Source organism: Polypterus senegalus, chromosome 5 (assembly GCF_016835505.1).
Source record: "Polypterus senegalus isolate Bchr_013 chromosome 5, ASM1683550v1, whole genome shotgun sequence".
NCBI lineage: Eukaryota > Metazoa > Chordata > Cladistia > Polypteriformes > Polypteridae > Polypterus > Polypterus senegalus.
Genome location: NC_053158.1, coordinates 81,724,438 through 81,746,306, shown reverse-complemented (window position 1 = coordinate 81,746,306; position 21,869 = coordinate 81,724,438). Strand labels below are relative to the sequence as shown.

The following is a 21,869-nucleotide window of genomic DNA, read 5'->3' as shown; positions in this document are numbered from 1 at the left end:
AATAGCTTTATTAAATGTAACAGAAAAGATTTAAAGTGCATTCTAAATTCAAAAAAAAATTTAAAAGAAAAATAAAAAAGCATGTTCCCCGAGGTCAAACGCGCCGCCCCACTATTTGAGAAGCACTGCTTTAGTCAAAAGTTTAAACTGTGCTCCATGACAAGACAGAGATGACCGTTCTTTTTCACAATTAAAAGAATGCAAACATATCTTCCTCTTGAAGGTGCGCGTCAGGAGCAGAGAATGTCAGAGAGAGAGTAAAGTAAACAATCAAAAATCAATAGGGCTGTTGTGCTTTTAAGTATGCAAGCACCGCGATAAAGCAGCCGGAATGAAGGGATCAATGTGAAGGTAGTCTTTCAGCATTTTTTACGGGAGCGTCCCTATCTTCAAAGCAAACAGCCCCTCTGCTCACACCCCCTCCATCAGGAGCAGAGAATGTCAGAGAGAGTGAGAGAGACAGAGAAAAGCAAACAATGAAAAATCAATACGGGCTGTTAAAGCTTTTAAGTGTGCGAAGCACCGCGCGGGAAACATATCGTATATCATTGAGGAGTTTTATTTAATACGTGCTCTGATTGGGTAGCTTCTCAGCCATCCGCCAATAACGTCCCTTGTATGAAATCAACTGGGCAAACAAACTGAGGAAGCATGTACCACAAATTAAAAGACCCATTGTCCGCAGAAATCCGCGAACCAGCGAAAAATCCGTAATATATATTTAGATATTCTTACATTTAAAATCCGCAATGGAGTGAAGCCGTGAAAGTCGAAGCGCGATATAGCGAGGGATCACTGTAATGTATTTCTAACTTTCTTTTTAGGAGAAAAGGTTGGTGTGGGAAATGTTTGTCTTTGGTGCAATGAAAAGGGAAAGTCCTTCTACTCAACAGAGGCTGTGCAGTCACACATGATAGACAAGAGCCATTGCAAGCTATTCACAGATGGAGATGCTGCTCTAGAATTTGCAGATTTTTATGATTTCAGGTAAAACATTTTGTTATTATAAGTGTTTTGTGACAAGTAAAAGGTGTTTTTTTCTTTTTTAATATAAATCTTTTGCCAATTTTTTTGCTTTAGGTTGTAACAAGGTTTTAGTAGGTGAAACAGTGGAAGGATCATTAACAAGCCTTGAGGGGAAAGTATAGTGGTCCGTCTGACGTATCCATCGGACTCCCCTCGTCAGTCCTTCACACAAGCCAGTGTCCTGCCTAAACTTAACCACATTTTCCCCATAGTATCAGTGCTTTGGTATCTACTGTATCAGTATCTTTTTCAGAAACGTAACCCCCTGCACATAATGAGAATTGTCTGAAATATAGTTTAGCAAATGACACAAAGTAAAAAAATATAATAACTCGGAATTTAGAGCAAAAATAGAGTTACAGTCTTCTTAATTTTATTGCCTATCAGACGATCAGAGCACATTTTCTGTTCATGACACATTTTTCTTTAGGGTAAAAACTGCTTTTGAAACTTATGGGCTGAGTGAAATCCCTGTGGTCCTGCCAAACATTCTGTATGGGTGCAAACAGTTTGTGTCAGATAGTACACCAGCTTTAATTTGTGTATTTGTGTTATGTCAAAGGTGAGTCAGTTTCTATGAGTTTTGTTCAGCTGTCCAAAAGGGGGTTGTCCTCCACGGGTTTCTATCTTTTGTGTTACTATATTATAAATTGATGCCACTGATTAGCATTATTTATATGATATTTTTTCTTTACTCATCTGTCATTCTTGGCTTCATTTAACACTTCTGTTTTCTTACTGCTATTATTACTACCACTATTGTGAAACCTTTTGTCCAGGTACAGATGAAGTTAGACAGGCCTACATCTTCCACGTTTCAGAACCACTTAGAACAGCCTGTTAAGGAATATGTGCCATTACAACAGGGTGATTGCTAAAATGCTTAAAGGATTTGTGTATAAATGGAATTCCTCGCACGACGAGACAGGGAAACTGGCCTTGATGAGGGTATTTTGTTTTAATAGAATCTAGCAGTAAATCTGAGTCATCATATTTCTCAAAAGTAGCGTCCAAATCAGGTAATCTTACACTGTATTTACTCATTTAACATAAAATAAGTAAAATAGTTTGATTTATTGTAGAAGCCTTTCTCATTGTCATGTCATTCTCATCCTGCTACAGCAACTTAAGCGTATCTTCAGTTTTTGGTGATGTTCTTTGTATGTTGTGTTTGTATTGTGAATGTGTTTCATTGTGCTCTCTAACCCCCCCCACTCTTCTACATGCATTTTTAGTTTCACTGCACTATCCATTTTCTTATACAGCTTTTTACATATATCCCATTGCTAGACACACAGATATGCACAGTAAAACACACATGGCCAGTTTATACATGTTGCTTTATTTACCCTAAAACATGTCTTCAAACTATAAGCTGTAGCTAGTTTCCACTGAGGTATTCCATGCAATGAGAATTTTCAGTTAGTACTTAAAAACAATGTCACTGCTGTGAATTTCTCCAATATTCAAGCACCATGAGGTCATAAAACAATATCCAACACCTCTTTATTGCCAGAGTACAAAATCTTAATTTAAGGTTGTCTACAGGTGCTGGTCATAAAATTAGAATATCATGAGAAAGTTGATTTATTTCAGTAATTCCATTCAAAAAGTGAAACTTGTATATTAGATTCATTCATTACACACAGACGGATGTATTTCAAATGTTTATTTCTTTTAATTTTGATGATTATAACTGACAACTAAAAAGTCCCAAATTCAGTATCTCGGAAAATTAGAATATTGTAAAAAGGTTCAATATTGAAGACACCTGGTGCCACACTGTAATCAGATAATTAACTCAAAACACCTGCAAAAGCCTTTAAATGGTCTCTCAGTCCAGTTCTCTAGGCTACACAATCATGGGGAAGACTGCTGACTTGACAGTTGACCAAAAGACAACCATTGACACCTTGCACAAGGAGGGCAAGACACAAAAGGTCATTGCTAAAGAGGCTGGCTGTTCACAGAGCTCTGTGTCCAAGCACATTAATAGAGAGGCGAAGGGAAGGACAAGATGTGGTAGAAAAAAGTGTACAAGCAATAGGGATATTGGAGAGGATTGTGAAACAAAACCCATTCAAAACTGTGGGGGAGATTCACAAAGAGTGGACTGCAGCTGGAGTCAGTGCTTCAAGAACCACCACGCACAGACGTATGTAAGACATGGGTTTCAGCTGTCGCATTCCTTGTGTCAAGCCACTCTTGAACAAGAGACAGCGTCAGAAGCGTCTTGACTGCTGCTGAGTGGTCCAAAGTTATGTTCTCTGATGAAAGTAAATTTTGCATTTCCTTCAGAAATCAAGGTCCCAGAGTCTGGAGGAAGAGAGGAGAGGCATAGAATCCATGTTGCTTGAGGTCCAGTGTAAAGTTTCCACAGTCAGTGATGGTTTGGGGTGCCATGTCATCTGCTGGTGTTGGTCCATTGTGTTTTCTGAGGTCCAAGGTCAACGTAGCCATCTACCAGGAAGTTTTAGAGCACTTCATGTTTCCTGCTGCTGACGAACTTTATGGAGATGCAGATTTCATTTTCCAACAGGACCTGGCACCTGCACACAGTGCCAAAGCTATCAGTACCTGGTTTAAGGACCATGGTATGCCTGTTCTTGATTGGCTAGCAAACTCACCTAACCTTCACCCCATAGAAAATCTATGGGGTATTGTGAAGAGGAAGATGCAGTACGCCAAACCCAACAATTCAGAAGAGCTGAAGGCCACTATCAGAGCAACATGGGCTCTCATAACACTTGAGCAGTGCCACAGACTGATCGACTCCATGCCACGCCGCATTGCTGCAGTAATCCAGGCCAAAGGAGCCCCAACTAAATATTGAGTGCTGTACATGATCATACTTTTCATGTTCATACCTTTCAGTTGACCAACATTTCTAAAAATCCTTTTTTTGCATTGGTCTTAATTGATATTCTAATTTTCCGAGATACTGAATTTGGGACTTTCATTAGTTGTCAGTTCTAATCATCAAAATTAAAAGAAATAAACATTTGAAATACAAATGTAATTAATGAGTCTAATATACAAGTTTCACTTTTTGAATGGAATTACTGAAATAAATCAACTTTGTCATGATTTTATGACCAGCACCTGTAATTCCACAGTTTAGGTCCATTTTAGTTGTAAGGCGCCTAATTCTGGATAGTTCAGGTTAAACACATTTACGGAAGGAGCTGGTATTGTGACAAATGGCCATGACCATTGAGTAATAAAACAGTAAGTGCAAAAACCAGCAGTTACATTTGCACTCTAGGATTGAGTTAGTAAAAATGTGTTTTAGTGGGCAATTCATTTACAGAAATATTGTTTTCTGCAATGTCTGGCAAATCTGTTCTTTGTAAATGATGCCTTTTTTAATAATTTATTAAGTCTACTGACATTGTATGATTTGGAAAATCTGAATTCTGAGGGAATTAAAGACATACCAAAAAAAATAAAGAACATAAGTCCATAATCTTGGACGTTGGCTAAAATTGATGTAAAGTAGCAATAGTAGATGTTGTACACTTTGAAGACCATACCTGGTGTAAATTTGGCTATTCCAGTACATTTAATGATGCCAATGATGAGCCTAATCACCTGTCAGTGTCCATATTGAACGAGCTCTTGGATTTGGTGGGTGAGATGTGTTAGCATGTAAATGTGCCAACAGTTTCCTTTTTTTGATACATACAAAAGAACACACTGCAGATTGTCCAACCGTTCAGCAAAAATGTTGTAATCTGACAAATTCAAATTATAAGCCTTAATTGTGACTGCCTGCACAGAGTATTCTTCTAAGAATAGCATTCCTTCTTTAGATTTTGTGGTGAAAGTATTATTTTAGTGGGGATGTTTCCTCATGTATTGGGGTCTTAGTCAGGCTGAAAATGAAATGAAGGGAACAGATAACAGTAAAGAACTTTGATCTGTCCAATAATTCACTTTTTCAGCAGGAACGTGACTTGAAGCACTTAGCCATTGCTACTGTTTTAAGCATTTATTAAAAAGGTACATTTCCAAAGCCTGCCATAAAGTGAAAAAGCCATGAATGTATCTAACATATCACTCTACAAAACTTAAAGCATTATAAATGGGAGTGTTTGAATAATGAAATAAATGGTGATTCTTAATCCTGTTCTGCTGCTGTTGGGCCTCACACAGTGGATCATCAGGACTTGTTTCATCACTTGGAAATGTGTGGAGTGCTTTCATGTCTAGGAGATTGTTCAGTGATGTTTTACCCCATAAGGAAACATGATAGACCTCTGAGAGTGGAAACCTGTGACTCTCTCCTTCACCCAAGAGTAAATACAATATAAAGATAATAAAATATCCTCCCTAAAGATTTTTCATCTATAGAACTACAATGCATTTCCCAGCACTTTCCATACTTTGCAGACATTTCTTGTAACTTAATTTTATTTTAATTTTTTTTTAATGACATTGCCAGAATTCTTTTAGAAGTCTTATTCTTCTCATTACTTGAAATATAAAGCAAACTGTATTATAATTATTTAAATATTTTTAACTTCACATTTACTTTTAAAATATGAATAATTACTGAGATGTATCTTTTTTTTTTTTTGTGATACCCAGGAGTAGTTATCCTGATTACAAGGAAGGAGATGCTGATGTAGAAATGCATGATGATGAAGTTCCCAATGGAAATGCCCTAGAATATGATGAAGAAACTATGGAATTAATACTTCCCTCAGGTATTCCTCCTCAGTTTTCATTATACATTTAATATTGTACAACTTGGGTTAAGCTTTTGGTTTTATTAGATTCTTGTATTGTCATGTTGAGAAGATTGATGATTGGAAGGTTCAGAACTAGATGTATTTACTGAAATTTCTGTTCAGTTAATCTTAACCATACTCTTAAAGGTCTACATCTGTGGATGTTTGCATTGACAAATGTGTTGTCTGGTCTGCAAATGCTGCAAGCAGCATGACCCATGGTCCGTTCAAAGTCCATTGATTCATCTGTTGAATTGACATAGAAGATGTATCAACCACAAGGGTAGAACCAAACTCAGTATGGGTGGGATGCATGTTTACTGTCACATAGCACAGTTGCTCATACCAGGCCAAAATAAACAAAAAAGCATTTAACTCCAAGCTGCTAATGAGGCTTCTAACATGAAAAGAGATTTTGTTTTTTGATTTGAACAATCTTGCGTTAACTTTGTAATGTGCTGTTTTTTTTCTTTGGAATAGAATCGACAGTATATGGATAGCTTGTGTTTTTAATGTGGTTTTTAATTTACAGGAGCAAAGATTGGGCATCGATCTCTAATGAGATACTACAAGCAGCGTTTTGGCATTTCAAGAGCTGTGGTCATTTCTAGTAATCGCAATGCAGTGAGAAAAGTTTTGCAGCAGTACAGAGCATTGGGCTGGAGTGACACTGGTATGTTATATATTTCTTTTTTGGCTCCATAGACAACAACATGTTTCTATAGAATATTTTCTTACAAAGGATGCTGCTCAAAGTGCCTTATAAGATGTTAAAGAAAAGTTTGCAAACAAAGAAAGTAAAATTTAATATTAGATTAAAAAATGATTAAAAAACACAAAATAAATAATGCACACTTTTACATATGATATATTGTGAAAAAGATGTAAAATTCTTGCATATAGAAATTAGTCTTTAAGTCTCTAAAAATGAGTCCGATGATAAGGACAGAAGGCAAAAAAAAAAAAAAAAACTCCAGTTAACCTCTAGGGAAAAAAACACAATCCACAGGGGGGAAGGTTCCAAGGCCAAAAGACCACACGGCCCCCACTGGACAGTCTGCCTAGTTCCTTATTGTGTATTTTTTTAGAGGGTTTGACACAGTGGGTCTTGTATCAAGTTGGGCATCAATTTTCATTCGAATGTAATAGATATTTACTCGGTGCTTTCTTCAGGTGGTGGTGACACGAAACACCATCATAGAAGAAGCGTGAAAAAAAAAAAAAAAGTAAAGATAAAGGATGATTGCAAATTAATTGAAGAGTGTGATAATTTTGTGCATATCTTTTTAAGAGTAGAACTAAAATGTAGCTTCAATAAAGCAATAATTATAGGATTACAGTATGTAGTATTTTAAAATCAGTTCTAAAGTACACAGATAGCCAATGCAATGACACTGAATGAAACTGTTGAGATGTGTTCAGATTTTTGATTCCTAGTTAAGAATCGTGCTGCTGCATTCTGAGCTGGCTGTCTTCTTAGGCAGTCTAGTTGGGGAATGCATTACAGTAATTTAGCCAACTTAGCACTAAAGTGTGAATTAATTTCTCATTATCTTGTAGTGTTATAATGGTCAAACTTTTACAATGTTAAGATGGAAAAATGAAGTCCTGGTAATATGGTTAATATGCTATTTAAAGCTGACGTCAGAGTCCATGATTACACCTAAATTCTTGACTTGTAATGTTAAACAATCAAATTTATTTCTAATACTCTCAATATCTCTAGTTTTACCAGGAAATTAGGTTTTAGTTTTTCCATTATTTAGCTTGAGGAAATTACTACTGACGAGACAACTTCCAGCTATGTGTGTAACAGTACAAGCAGGCTTGTATCCTCCCTAAAGATGGCGAGGGACGGTTCACCACCCGCCCACACAGTCACCTCCACTACAGTATGCTGCCTGCAGTGTCCACCCACTGAGAACGAACATGATGCGGCCAAAGGCGGGTAGTGAATTGCCCACCACCGCCTTCATTCAACAGGCAGCCACCCGCTGCCCCGTTCACCCTCAATGGCCTCTGTTCAGCCACAACTGTGTCACTGCTTGCAGCATCACCAGCCGCCCACCGAGAACGAACGGGGCAGGTGGCGGCTGAACGTCCGCTAAGGAGATGCCATCGGATCATCTTATGTCTTTGCTGCTGGCTCGCTGCGTTGTTTGCTTGTCACACTGTGCCTCGATTTATTAAAAGCCTCTACAGCGGCTGTCCTTTTGCCACTTTGCGTGTCTGCCGCTCGCGTTGTGAAGTGGGGTTGCTGAATGCACGCTAAGGAGAAGCTGTCGGATCATCAGCTGGCTTCCTGCTGCTGGCACATTGTGCTTGTTGCTTGTCGTTGTTTTAAGAGTTGATAGCACATGACGTCTGCCTGCCAAAAGCTTTCCAACAACTGCTAGCTTAGATGTCCGTGAACTTGTTTTAAATGTTGTCTCACTGCCTTGTCTCGCGTGACATTAAAGTGGCTCTCATGGGACGTCAAATTGCAGTCTCTTGGCACCAAGTCTCATGCTTAAGGTCCCCGCGAGACGCTCCGTGACCAATCTCTTTCATCTCGCGGGTCTTTTAAGTGTCTTCCGAGAAGATCACATCTCGTCTCCCTGGTTTCCCTTTGGCCAAGATTTTTTTTTTATAATAGAGAGATAACGTGCCTTATGGAAACAGTAGTATTTCAGCAGTGACATTAAGTTTATTGGATTAACAGAAAATATGCAATATGCATCATAACAAAATTAGACAGGTGCATAAATTTGGGCACCCCAACAGAGATATTACATCAGTATTTAGTTGAGCCTCCTTTTGCAAATATAACAGCCTCTAGATGCCTCCTATAGCCTTTGTGTCTGGATTCTGGATGGAGGTATTTTTGACCATTCTTCATACAAAATCTCTCCAGTTCAGTTAAATTTGATTGCTGCCAAGCATGGACAGCCTGCTTAAAATCATCCCATAGATTTTCGGTGATATTTAAGTCAGGGGACTGTAACAGCCATTCCTGAACATTGTACTTTTCCCTCTGCATGAATGCCTTTGTAGATTTCAAACTGTGTTTTGGGTCATTGTCATATCCAACCCCTGCGTAACTTTGTGACTGATGCTTGAACAGCACTTTTTGTTTTGACCAAATAACTAAATTTTTGTCTCGTCAGTCCAAAGCACTTTGTTCCAAAATGAATCTGGCTTGTCTAAATGAGCATTTCCATACAAGAAATGACTGTTTGTGGCGTAAGTACAGAAAGGGCTTCTTTCCAATCACCCTGCCATAGAGAAGTTCTTTGTGCAAATTGTGCTGACTTGTAGAACGATGCACAGATACACCATCTGCAGCAAGATGTTCTTTCAGGTCTTTAGAGGTGATCTGTGGGTTGTCTGTAATGATTCTCACAATCATGCGCATATGTCACTCCTGTATTTTTCGTGGCCTGCCAGACCTGGGTTTAACAACAACTGTGTCTGTGGCCTTCAAATTCCTGATTTCATTTTAGAGTTGAAACTGACAGTTTAAACCTCTGAGATAGCTTTTTGTAGCCTTCCCCTAAACCATGATACTGAACAATCTTTGTTTTCAGATATTTTGAGAGTTGCTTTGAGGATCCCATGCTGTCACTCTTCAGAGGAGAGTCAAAGGGAAGCACAACTTGCAATTGGCCACCTTAAATACCTTTTCTCATGATTGGACACGCCTGTCTATGAAGTTCAAGGCTTAACAAGCTAATCCAACCAATTTGGTGTTGCAAGTAATTGGTTTTAAGCAGTTACATGCATTCAAATCAGCAAAATTACAAGGGGACCCAAATTTTTGCACAGGCAGTTTTTCACATTTGATTTAATTTCATACAACTAAATACTGCTTCACTAAAAATCTTTGTTTGGAAAACACCCCAGTACTCGGATGTTTCTAGGAAATGAAAGACATACCACTGTTATCTTTTTTTGTTGAAATTAGAGTAAATTATTATGCAGGCTGAGAGGGGTTCCCAAACTTTTTCATATGACTGTATTTCTGCTGGTATAAAGAAGCCCCTGCAGCGTTTCTTCACCCACGTCTGCTTAATAATCATTGTCTGAAAATCCATGGTGTGTCAGAGAGAGGATGTTCAACATTGTTCAAAATGGCACTCAGTTTTGTTTTAGTTCTCTCCTTTAGTATCTCCAGGGGGTCCAGAATGTGTCTATAACTGAGTTTGCCCTTTTAATTAGCTTTCTGATTCAGTGGGCCTCTCTTGAAGTGACAGTGGCCATCACAGAGTTGTAGAACATGTAAAGGATGTCACTTCCAACATTGAAGAAATGCAGTCTCCTAAGAAAAAGAGCCTGCCATGCCCTTTCTTATATAGTTCCTCTGTGTTACAAGACCAGTCCAGCCTGTCATTGTTGTGGACCCCCAAGTACTTGTAGTAGTGCACCACCTCTACTCTACTCTACTCCCTGATTAGTAACTGGATATAGAGGTTCCTTGTTCCGGTGAAAGTCAGTAAGCCGTTCCTTACTTTTGCTGATGTTAAGTTGTAGACAATTCCTTCTACACTAAGAGACAAAGTTCTCCAGCTGACTCCTATACTCTGTCTCAACCCCAACCATCACCCACCATCATTACACCTGAGAATTCCTACAAGTGACATGACCTGATGTTATATTTAATTATACTTATATTTTGCTTTTGTCCTCTCCTTTATGCTGCCTAGACACTGGCCTCTTTTCTCCTGTTAGTGTAGAGTTTTTGCTCTCTCCTTCTAACTCTACTGTCAACTTTCCTTCAGCTATGAAGCGTCTTTTAAGAATATCCCTGGATACCTGGGATTCATTTTAATCCATGGGAATATAAAAACTGAATTCAGTGTAGGATGATTGTGGCTTGCTTTCCCTTATGCCATTTATAGTGTTTAGAGTTTTCTTTATGTTTCTCTGTATTATCATGTGAGGTTACTATATCGCATTCACGTTTCATTTTCAGGAAAAGCCTGTTTGTGTTTTTGCTTCAATGACTCGAGCTGTCATTTTCCTTTTCAAATGGGAGCTACCCTATGCCACCTCTCTTTCACCACCAGCACACTAATGCCTGATGTCCAATGTGAGGGCAGGCTTGATGAATTAATGGGATGGGCAATGCATTTTATCATTTCCAGTGTTTTGTATATGTACAGTGTACAGCGATCAGACACAACATTAAAACCACCTTCCCAATATTTTATGTCCTCAACACCCCCCCACCCCCCATTCCACCAAGAAAGCTTTGACTCATCGAAGTGTGAACTCCACAAGATCTCTGAAGGTATCCTGTGGTATCGATGTTCGCAACAGATCCTTCAAGTCCTGTAAGTTGCGAGGTGAGTCCTACATGAGCCAACCTTGTTTTTTCCGACACATTCTACAGAGGCTTGATCGAATTGAATTCTGGGAAATCAGATTCCAAGTTAAAACCTTGAACTCTTTGTCATATTCCCTAAACCATTCCTGAACAATTTTTGCAGGTGGCAGGGTGCGTTACCTTGCTGAAATAGGTCTCTGCCATCAGATAATACTGTTGCTATGAAGTTATCTACATCATCTGCACCAATCTTTAGGTAGGTGGTACGTGTTAAGGTAATATCTACCTGAATGATAGCACCCAAGGGCTCCTAGCAGAACACTGCCCAGAGCATCACACTACTTCCACCAGCTTCCCTTATTCTCATAGTCCATCCTGCTGCCATCTCTTCCCCGGGTAAATGATGTACACACACCTGGCTGTGTATATAATCTAAAAGAAAATGTGTTTCATCAGACCAGGATAACTTCTTCCCTGGCTCCATGGTCCAATTCTGACCTGTGTCCATTGACTCTTTCAACAGTGGACATGGATCAGCATGGGCACTTTGACCGGTCTGTTACTATGCAGGCCCATATTCTGCAAGCTTCAGTGCACTTTCTGTTATGGCCAGCATTAACTATTTCACCAAATTTTTGCTACATTAGCTGTTCTGTAGGATTGGACCAGATAGGCTAACCTTTATTCTGGAGATGCATCAGTGAGACTTGGGTACCCATGACCCTGTCACCGGTTGTTTTCCTTGGACCACTTTTGATAGGAACTTACCAGTGCATTCTGGGAACACCATACTGACCCAGTCTAGCCATCACAATTTAGCCCTTGTCAAAGTCGCACAGATCCTTAAGCTTGCCTAATAATATCTCACCCCTTGACAGGTGCCATTGTAACAAGATAATCGATGTCATTCACTTCGCCTGTCTGTGGTTTTAATGTTATGATTGATCGATGTATGTAATTTTTATGTAACACTTAACCTTTTTTTCCCCCCGTTCTCTGTAGGGTTATTTTGACCCGTGTAATCAGATTTGAATGATAACAGAAGTTCACTGTTAACATTCTTCTTACATTTCTTTCAAGCTACAGACGCATTTTATATAGCAGCTGTGAGGAAGGACGTGTGAAGGGTGATGGAGAGCTACAAGACACACAACTCTTGATTTTGACAGTGCTGTCCATCTCCTGTTGAGTAATACTTATGAAAAGAGTAGCATTGATGAGAGGCTCTTTGAGATTAAAAAAAGCAGTAAATCCTGACAAATCTCCTTAGCGCGCTTACAAGATACTTTTTTTTTTTTTTCCCCCTTCTCCATACCGTTCATAGTTAATTTTAAAGCAGACAAAGTTAGATTACTGATCACAATGATTTTAAACAATTGTCAGAGGATTTGTGAGAAAATAAACTTTCTTTAAAATTAGCTTGCATTCTCAATGGTAAGTTTATTCATCAAATTGGAAATTCAAGGAAAATTAAGCTTTTAGTTTTATATTGCTTGACTAAAAACACAATAATAATCCTCAGCCCTGTTTTTTCCCCTCTGTGTATGCTAGATCTTATTTTATGTACTGTATATACTAGGCTGACCCGCCTTTTAAGGCGACCACTTCTTAAGGCAATTCAATATGTAGATCAATTTGATATTTTATACAAACTCATTAATTTGGTTATATTGCATTTGAGCGGTATTACTTTAATACTCGTAGTTTCTGTTATTTTTGTGATGAAATTTAATCTTTTTTTCTGTATTGAGGTCGCCCTTTTGAACCCCCCTGATATTTACTATGCGGTGAGGCATTTGTACTCCATCAACATTAATTATTTCCAGAGTCATAATTTTGTCTATTTTTCCAGCGCATTACGCACAAAAGCAAGGGAACGATGGGAGCACCAGAACTCTGCTCACATCATGTCGCTTCGTACCACAAGCTGCAAGTAGTAAGTCTGTGATAAGCAGAATACCGCTATGCTTTCCACTCACGGGGCGGAAGGACAATCCCGACCGCTTTTATATAGTAAGAAGGAAGAAAAAGATATCGCACAGTCTGGAGTAGAAAATCATCTTTTACCTGGAAAAACAAAACTACAAATTCCATCGTGGATTGCAAAATGGACGGGGCGTGTGTGAAACTCTGCGCCTGCGTAGCACTCACGGGACGGAAGGACAATCCCGACCGCTTTTATATAGAAGGATGTCTTTTTTTGTTTAAAGATATACCAATCAAAATTTTTATGTAATGTTATAATTGATTTCTAATTGGTCTTTAGATTTCTGAAATGAACTATGAAACAACCAGCTCTTAACTTTTTTTAAAAAAAGATTTTTTGTTAAAGATTCGAACACTCACTGACTAGCATTTGAACTGCAGATGAAAGTTTTCCTTAACTTCTAGTGTCAAGTAGCTGTTCACCTGAATCTTACCCTTAATGAGACTTGCACAGTGCCATTTTAACACTGCGAATCGCCACATCTTAAGGTAGATGCAGACATGGTGAGAACACTGAAACTAAACTTGGACAGTGATTGGCAATTGCATTTAAAGTTAGGATGTTGGATCCTTGATGTAGTCACCACCACCACCACCACCACCACACTAGCATGCTGCCCACATTGTAGGTGCAAAATGCATTTAATTTCTGTTGTAACATCAGCTTGTAAAGGAATACAAACCAGACAGCATGTGGTCTTGACAGATGGTCCAGTTCTGTACTTGTCAGCAGATATAACATGCTTAATGGTTAAACAAAACTTGATTAAAGCCAACTAATATCTGACTTAGTGTTCAGCAAGCCATTCATTTCGCCTACATGCATATGTTTGTTGACGAGAGCAGTGCAGCAGTTCATGACCTCCCATCTGCTTTACTTACTCTTCTGTGTTAATAAATTAATTAAGAAGACAGCTGTGTATGTGCTGCATCTTCACTTGCACTCCGATATTAGTATAAAGACAGAAAATGAAAGATGGATACTTATGTTAACCTAATTAACAAAAGTGATTCATGTGGCAGGTGCCCTAAAGCAGTGCGGTCCATTTCATTTGGGATGAGAAATCAAACTAAATGGCTTCTGCTTCCCAAAATGCTTTGTCTGTTTAAGGGCACAAAGCAACAAACTCCAGCATTGGACAGCAGTGATTAAGTAAGCTCAAGCTCTTTATCTTATAAGTGGGTGATCAACTATTTCAAGAGTGGAAAATCAATCAATTTGTTCTCATCTATTTGCTTATGGTGTTTTTTTTTTTTTTTTCCCCTGTTCAAATTCTTGTCATCTTAATTTTAAGGTGCAGCATTCCCAATCAGAATACTTGTAAAGCTTTCCTGACTTCATCATTTGATACTTCATATATTATTCCTTTTGCAGTATTTGGTAAATCTTGGCTCTTGGTTGGGTGTGGACTCGATTAGTCAAAATGATTAAGTAGACGAATACAACCTTTATGTGAAAGTCATCTTTAGATTTGTTGTCATTTGTCTGTCATGTTATGCTGACGTGTCACACATTCTCTTACTAGTGATTACATTTTTAGGGTACAGTGATCCCTCCTCGATCTGCGGGAGTTGCGTTCCAGAACCTCCCGCGAAAGGTGAAAATCCGCGAAGTAAAAACCATACGTTTATATTTTTATTCTTATATTGTCATGCTTGGGTCACAGATTTGCACAGAAACACAGGAGGTTGTAAAGACAGGGACTTTAAAACACTGCAAACAATCATGTGTCTCTTTTTCAAAAGTTTAAACTGTTCTCCATGACAAGACAGAGATGACAGTTTGGTCTCACAATTAAAAGAATGCAAACATATCTTTCTCTTCAAAGGAGTGCACATCAAGAGCAGAGAATGTCAGAGAGACAGAGAGAAAAGCAAACAATCAAAAATCAATAGGGCTGTTTGGGCTTTTAAGTATGGGAAGCACCGCCCAACAAAGCAGCCGCAATAAAGGAAGCAATGTGAAGGTAGTCTTTCAGCATTTTTTAGAGCAGCGTTCGTATCCTCTAGGCCAGTGTGCGAACAGCCCCTCTGCTCACACCCCCTCCATCAGGAGCAGGGAATGTCAGAGAGAGAGACAGAGAAAAGCAAACAATCAAAAAACAAGAGGTGCTATTCAGGCTTTTAAGTATGTGAAGCACCGCGTGGGAAGCATATCGTATATCATTGAGGAGTTTCATTTAATACATAACTAGCAAAATACCCGCGCTTCACAGCGGCGAAGTACTGCCTTAAAATTTTTATTAAGAAGAAAATTAAACCTTTTTAAACTGAGGGAAAATATACCAATAATTATTTGTTAAGGATCTCTTTGTATACCACATTGTGAGTTCGGCCCTCCGGTTGTAATATGACCAAGCTTTGCGCTGAGCTTACTCTTGAGCATGCAACGTACAGTTGGCCATGTGAACAGTAATCTTGTTTCAAATCTCACAGCTTGGATTGCTGCTGTCATAATCGGTTTGAGTTTCATGGTTTGTTTCAATTACGACAGTATTTGTAGGACTTGTGTTGAAGAGACATTCGGCATCTGTCAAGCGTTGTAAGTATACAACTGGTTTCATCGATAACTTCACATCCAGCTTTTGACAGTTTAAACATTCATAAACATCAAAGTGTCCACTACTGAAATCGTCACCTGTGAATCTAAGATGTTTAAGAGGCATTGGCGGTTGTCGAAAGGTGTAAAATATTTGGCCATTTCGGTACACTTGAAAGTGACAACCGAACAATTCAGCGGCAGCCATCAACTCACATGCAGATCCATAGGTGAAGGGCTTAAGCATTTCACTCTTCTAGTGCTCCTGTGTAGTATAATTATCTCCTGTACCGTCATCAGTCCACACCTTGAACCTGTCCCAGTAATTCAATACATAAGACACAATGTTCCTCCGGATATCAAGAGTGAGCCTGATATGGCCGTGCAACATGTAACAAAGAGAATGGAAAAGGTAGGTGCCATCTCCGGGCATGGAAACCACTTGGTAAGTGACAGTTCTTTGATCGATGGTGATCACCTCGATAGACATGTTAATGGGGAATGCGGTTGGAATGATAAAGGAAATGGGTACCTGAACAATGTAAAGTAAGTCTAAAATACCTACACAATAACTATAATCGTAATAAATGAACAATAAAACCGCGTAGAAGCCGTGGATTAAATAAAAAGGCTGTAGTTATCAGCAGGGAGACGTGAATCCCGTGGCAAAGCAAGGAAGGGAATATAGAGACTGGAGCGACGGAATGCCTTATATAGGCAGGCAGCCAACAACGTGGGAGGCGTTGGGATGGGGGACCCAACACCGCCTCACACGGTGGCCGAGCTGCAGGCTATGGACGTATATATGTACGTAAGTAGGATTCAGTTAGTGTTGGGAACCCGCATACCAAATTTATTGAAGATGGGCCCATAAGTAACAAAGACCGTTGGAAAGTTCAGTATGGCGGCCAACAGTGGCGTCATACCATCGACATAAGTACGTACATTGGTTTCGATTAGCGCAGGGAAGCTGCCTATCAAATTTCATGAAGATTGGGCCATAAATAAGAAAGTTCAACATGGTGGATGTTGTCAACCGTTATGACCGTTACGCGTAGAATTTCGAAATGAAACCTGCTTAACTTTTGTAAATAAGCTGTAAGGAATGAGCCTGCCAAATTTCAGCCTTCTATCTACATGAGAAGTTGGAGAATTAGTGACATTGGAAACTTCAATATGGTGGCCGACAGTGGCGTCATACCACTGAAATACAGTAAGTACGTACATTGGTTTCGGTTAGCGCAGGGAAGTCGCCTACCAAATTTCATGAAGATGGGGCAATAAATAAGCAAGTTCAACATGGCGGACGTTGTTGACCGTTATGACCGTTACACATAGAATTTCGAAATGAAACCTGCTTAACTGTTGTAAGTAAACTGTAAGGAATGATCCTGACAAATTTCAGCCTTCTACCTACACGGGAAGTTGGAGAATTAGTGATGAGTGAGTGAATCAGTGAGGGCTTTGCCTTTTATTAGTATAGATATGTGCTCTGATTGGGTAGCTTCTCAGCCATCCGCCAATAGCGTCCCTTGTATGAAATCAACTGGGCAAACCAACTGAGGAAGCATGTACCATAAATTAAAAGACCCATTGTCTGCAGAAATCCGTGAATCAGCGGAAAATCCGTGATATATATTTAGATATGCTTACATATAAAATCTGCGATGGAGTGAAGCCGCGAAAGTTGAAGCATGATATAGTGAGGGATCTCTGTATTTGTTTCTGTTTCTGTGTGTGCCACTTTAAAAATAGCAAACAACATTTTTTTTTTTTTTAAACACTTTTTCCTGTACTCTATAACATCAAGATGTTCCTCTTGCACTTAGCCACATACAATCTGCTTTACAGTAGTTGCTAACCCTTCATGATGTCGCCCAGATTTCTTGTCGTCTTACAGTCCCTTCATGATGTATGTGATGTTCGATTTGTAACATTCTAGTATGTCTAAACTGAACACATATAAGTGTTTAATTACTTCCTAGATGACTGTTCCAGTGGACTCATTTTCCCAACTCCGATACTGTTGGCTGATGAATCTGCATGATACTAAGACTGAACGGTAGTGCTGATGCCTCACACTACAGAGTTCTGTATTCAGATGGTGATCCATACACTGCCTGCGTGGAGTTTGCACAATCCTCCCCCATGTATTGTTTTCTGATAATTCAGTGTTCCTCCCACATCCTGGATACATGTGTAACAATGTAATTGCCACTGTACAAGTTTTTTGTTTGTGTGCATGAGTATGTACCTATTCAGGAATTGGTCCTATCTTGTGTCTGATGCCGCTGAGAAAGGCTCCAGCCCCCTGCAACACAGAACTGGAGTAAGTAGGTCTAATTTTGCATTAGTGCTTGTCGAACAGGTCTTAAAAATACAGCCTCTAGTTAGTGTGAATGGCCTCATTATCTACTAGAAGGGTTTTTCATTCTCTAGATCTCAAAGAGGGGTTTAAGTAGGTTAGAGCAGCTCCCAACTACACTTAAATTGAATTTTCAACCATAGAAAATTAATGTTTTTCTACAAAAAAGAATTAACTTTGAAAATTCTAGATCTCTCAGAAATGGATGTTTGAAAAACGATGCTTTTTGAAAATGCAGATGTGTGATTGTCATGTGATCAGGAACTTTATCATTACGTTGAGCATAGTCCTACCCTTTCTTCTCTGCTACAGCCGATTATAAACCTATTTCCCTTGGGAAATTCTTGAATATTTTACTGTTCAGGTCACCCTTTCACATTTGCGAGGGGTAAGTGTGGAAGACCCCCCTGCAAATTTGAAAATTCATGAGTAATACTTGAGTCCCCCCCAATCTGATGGGGTCACAGTGAGACATTTTTGTTTCCTTTTTGGTTAACTGGCACCGGCACAAAGACAATACTGGACAACTCCATATGATGTGAAACATGTCCATGGGGAAAAAAGAAAAACATACTTCATGTTACTTGTGTTACATAATCCACATTTCGTCAGTTATCTTGCCCTGTGCTCAAAACATACAAAATGCATTCTTCTTTGCTAAAATATTTTTAAATAGTTACATCCGGAATAAACAGACCAAATCATAAAAAGGAAATTAAAAGCTTCACAGGATTGGCTGTTTACAGTATGCTGAAGAAGGGACTCTTGATCAACGAATAAGGGAAAGAGGCAGATTTTCAATTCAAAAAAGTGAAGCTTTTAATTTTGCATTATTTGACATTGTCCAGGATTGCTCCATATAGGGTCCTGTTCAATCATAAACAATATGTCCTTTCTCCATGAAAACATGAGACTGAAAAATTTTTCTCTGCCATCTACATGGAGTAAGTAACGTCTCGGTACACGTACAACTCGGTTTACGACCAAAAAGTTCGCCAAACTTTTGCCTCGGTTCACGACCACACACTCGGTATACGAACAAGCCAGTTTCCTTTCGGTTTGTACACGTTTAGTCTCTCCCTGTGCATTTCCTGTACAGCGAGAGAGAGAGCGAGGGAGATAGACGCACACACAGGCAGCGCGAGAGAGCGCGACACACACACACACGCACAGAAGCAGCGCGAGAGAGAGCTGGATGCATTAAGGTAGGAAGGCAGTTAAAGAATGTACTGGGCTTGATTTTTTTTCAGTTCTGTTTCCAGCGATCGGTTCATAGCGTGCATTGTTGCAATGTTATTTTTCTTGGTGGTTTATTAAATTATGGATTTTTTCAAATGTTAATTTTTTTCCCTGTGCTTAAAACTCAATTAAAAAAATTGCTTTTAGCCAGCGGTTGGTAGTGCTATAGCGCAAACTATTGCAGTGTTAGTTTTCTCTGTTGTTCAAGGTTTTCTCAGTGTTATTCAATGTTTTTACATTTAGTTTACTATTACGCTGTGCATTCTATGGTATAATTAACAATATTTGTGTTTAAAAACTTAAAAAATATATATATATATTTACATACAGTTCGTATGGTCTGGAACGGATTAATTGTATTTACATACAATCCTATGGGGGAAATTGCTTCGGTTCACGACCAAATCGGTTTACGACCAGAGTTATAGAACGAAGGTTCTACTGTATAAAAAAAATATTTTTTTGGGGGTGGAGTATTCCTTTAAGCTTCACGTTAACACTTTAGTTTAAGCACTGCAAAAATGCATGCATTACACACATACTGTTATGTAAAATGACATTTGCAAAGGCTTCGTTAGGTCTTGATGACATATATAAATCCTCAAGAAAGTGGCTATTCATCTCTGCCAGGTAGCCCACTGAACTGTCGCTTTGGAATGGTCAGAGGAGGCTTAATTACTTTGTAATTTTTAGACCAAAATAAGCCTTTATGTGGCAGTATTTGAGTAACAGTTTCATTTTTGCAGTACCTAAACTCGATTGTCACCAACTCCAACTTGTTAAAAGGCTTCTTGTTTTTCAGTCTGTGTCCAGGCACATGCAGAATTTGGGTGTGTGAATAACCCTTGTTGCTTGTAGATTCCATTGGTGTACAGTATACGATTACATCACTTGCTGTGCAAGATCTCATCCTTTGTGACCTCCTCAGTTCACTGGCCTGTTATGATACAAAGCACTTGTAGGTTCAGCCTGGTATGAGTGAAACAAATTGTTTAAAATTGTTTTATGTCTGTTTGTGTGCTCAAAACCTTTTCTTTTTCCCCCTCCAGGTAAGGATGCATCCCACTATAGACAAAGAGATATGCAATATGTTCAAAGAATGAAATCAAAGTGGATGTTGAGAACTGGCATGAGCAACAATGCCACCAAGCAGATGCACTTCAGAGCACAAGTCAGGTTCTAAAAAGGATTTCTGTTTCGGAGTCAATGAGATTATTTGGAAATACAATTCATGTTAGTCCTCAACAGCTTGTTATATGGGTTCTGAATTATCTTTTCAGCATAAATGATTGAAATAATTCTGGTATTGTAATTTATAAATATTTGTCTAAAACCAGTACCTTTTGGTACTTTCACTTGTTAATACAATATGCAAAGCTCTCTTTCATTGATGTAACCCTTGGATTTGGTATCACCAAGAAGAGTTTTTTAAATCAGATTTGCTCACCCAATGGAAACATTTACAGTAAATCTACATTATTATACACTGTGTTGCTTACTAAGGACATAATAATTACTTCTGGTTTAGGCAGAGTTCTTAGTGTTATCAGATAAAGGCTTTGATCCTTTTATGTATATAAATATATATACATTAAATAATCCTTCGGTAGGGGGAGATGTCAACAAATGTCAGTTTTAAAATGTTCTGGCAGTAGATGATCTTAGCGCTTGGATTCCAGCAGGTGTCAGTATTGGACCATCATGAATTAAAAAAAAATAGAAAAAGAAAAACACTCCTTCTGAAAGTGCTGCTGATTTTGGCAAATAATTCATAACATTAATTCATATGCATATTTATTCATTCTTGGTTGATTAGAACAAATATTGTTATTCTTCAAAATACAATTTAATGCACAACAACTTTGACTCTCTTGTGTCTCTTTTTGGTTTTAAAATGCCTGTTTCATACTGGACTGCTGGATACCACCTTCAGTTAAGACCTTGGCCAAGTCTTGTGTTAAACATCCTAGAGAAGTTAGTCTGCACTCGGAGCTATGCTGTCAAGATACAGTATATGTTAGTAGTTTCTGTATCCTGTATATAATCGTGACACTGTGTGAATTTGTAAAATTAAATTAGATTTTTTTTTTTTAAATTTGTACACACAGTCTTTTGACCCAAGAACCTCTCCCCTGAAAAAACAAGGCTACATTAAAGGAGTGTTCCACCTAAAAATATTTTTTTATATGTTACTTACCCCATGTAGTTTATTGTGATGGCTGAAAAAAAAGACAGGAACCTTGACCTATGAAATTAAAGGGAGGGGTGGGTATTCATTGTTTGTGGGCTACTTTTATTTGCTGCCATTATATATTTTTTCAATATTTTACTTTTTATTTCAATATTGAACAATTTCACCCAGAAATTACACAAGTTTTGCATTTTGTAAGCATACAACTGGATGACTTGAAATGTCGATTCTTTTTATATTGTTTGCTTTTACCCAATGTTGGCTCCTATTCTCAGAAAGTTTGTCCATTATCCACTAAACATGAGATTGATTTTTTTTTCTCAGCCATTACTACAAAAAACGTGAGCTAAGTAACATATAAAAAAAAAATTAAAAAAAGCATTTTGGGATAAATTATTCCTTTAAGTAGGCCTATAGAGATTTACTTTTTAGTGAGAACAGAATCAAACTATTATAGAATCGGTTAGGGCCAGTTACTGTATGAG

At 38.5% G+C, this 21,869-nt stretch overlaps 1 protein-coding gene across 3 annotated transcripts in view; it reads left to right on the top strand.

The window, feature by feature from the left end:
• The window catches only part of znf622 (zinc finger protein 622), a 32,653-nt gene extending 11,600 nt beyond the window's left edge, over positions 1–21,053 (top strand). For all 3 annotated transcript variants that reach the window (XM_039754889.1, XM_039754887.1, XM_039754888.1), the window contains exons 4-7: positions 825–987; positions 5,617–5,735; positions 6,292–6,432; positions 20,243–21,053. In XM_039754889.1, the coding sequence (XP_039610823.1) occupies positions 825–987; positions 5,617–5,735; positions 6,292–6,432; positions 20,243–20,376 (557 nt within the window). In that variant the 3' untranslated portion in view covers positions 20,377–21,053. The remainder of the gene's footprint in view (positions 1–824; positions 988–5,616; positions 5,736–6,291; positions 6,433–20,242) is intronic.
• Positions 21,054–21,869: the final 816 nt, after the last annotated feature.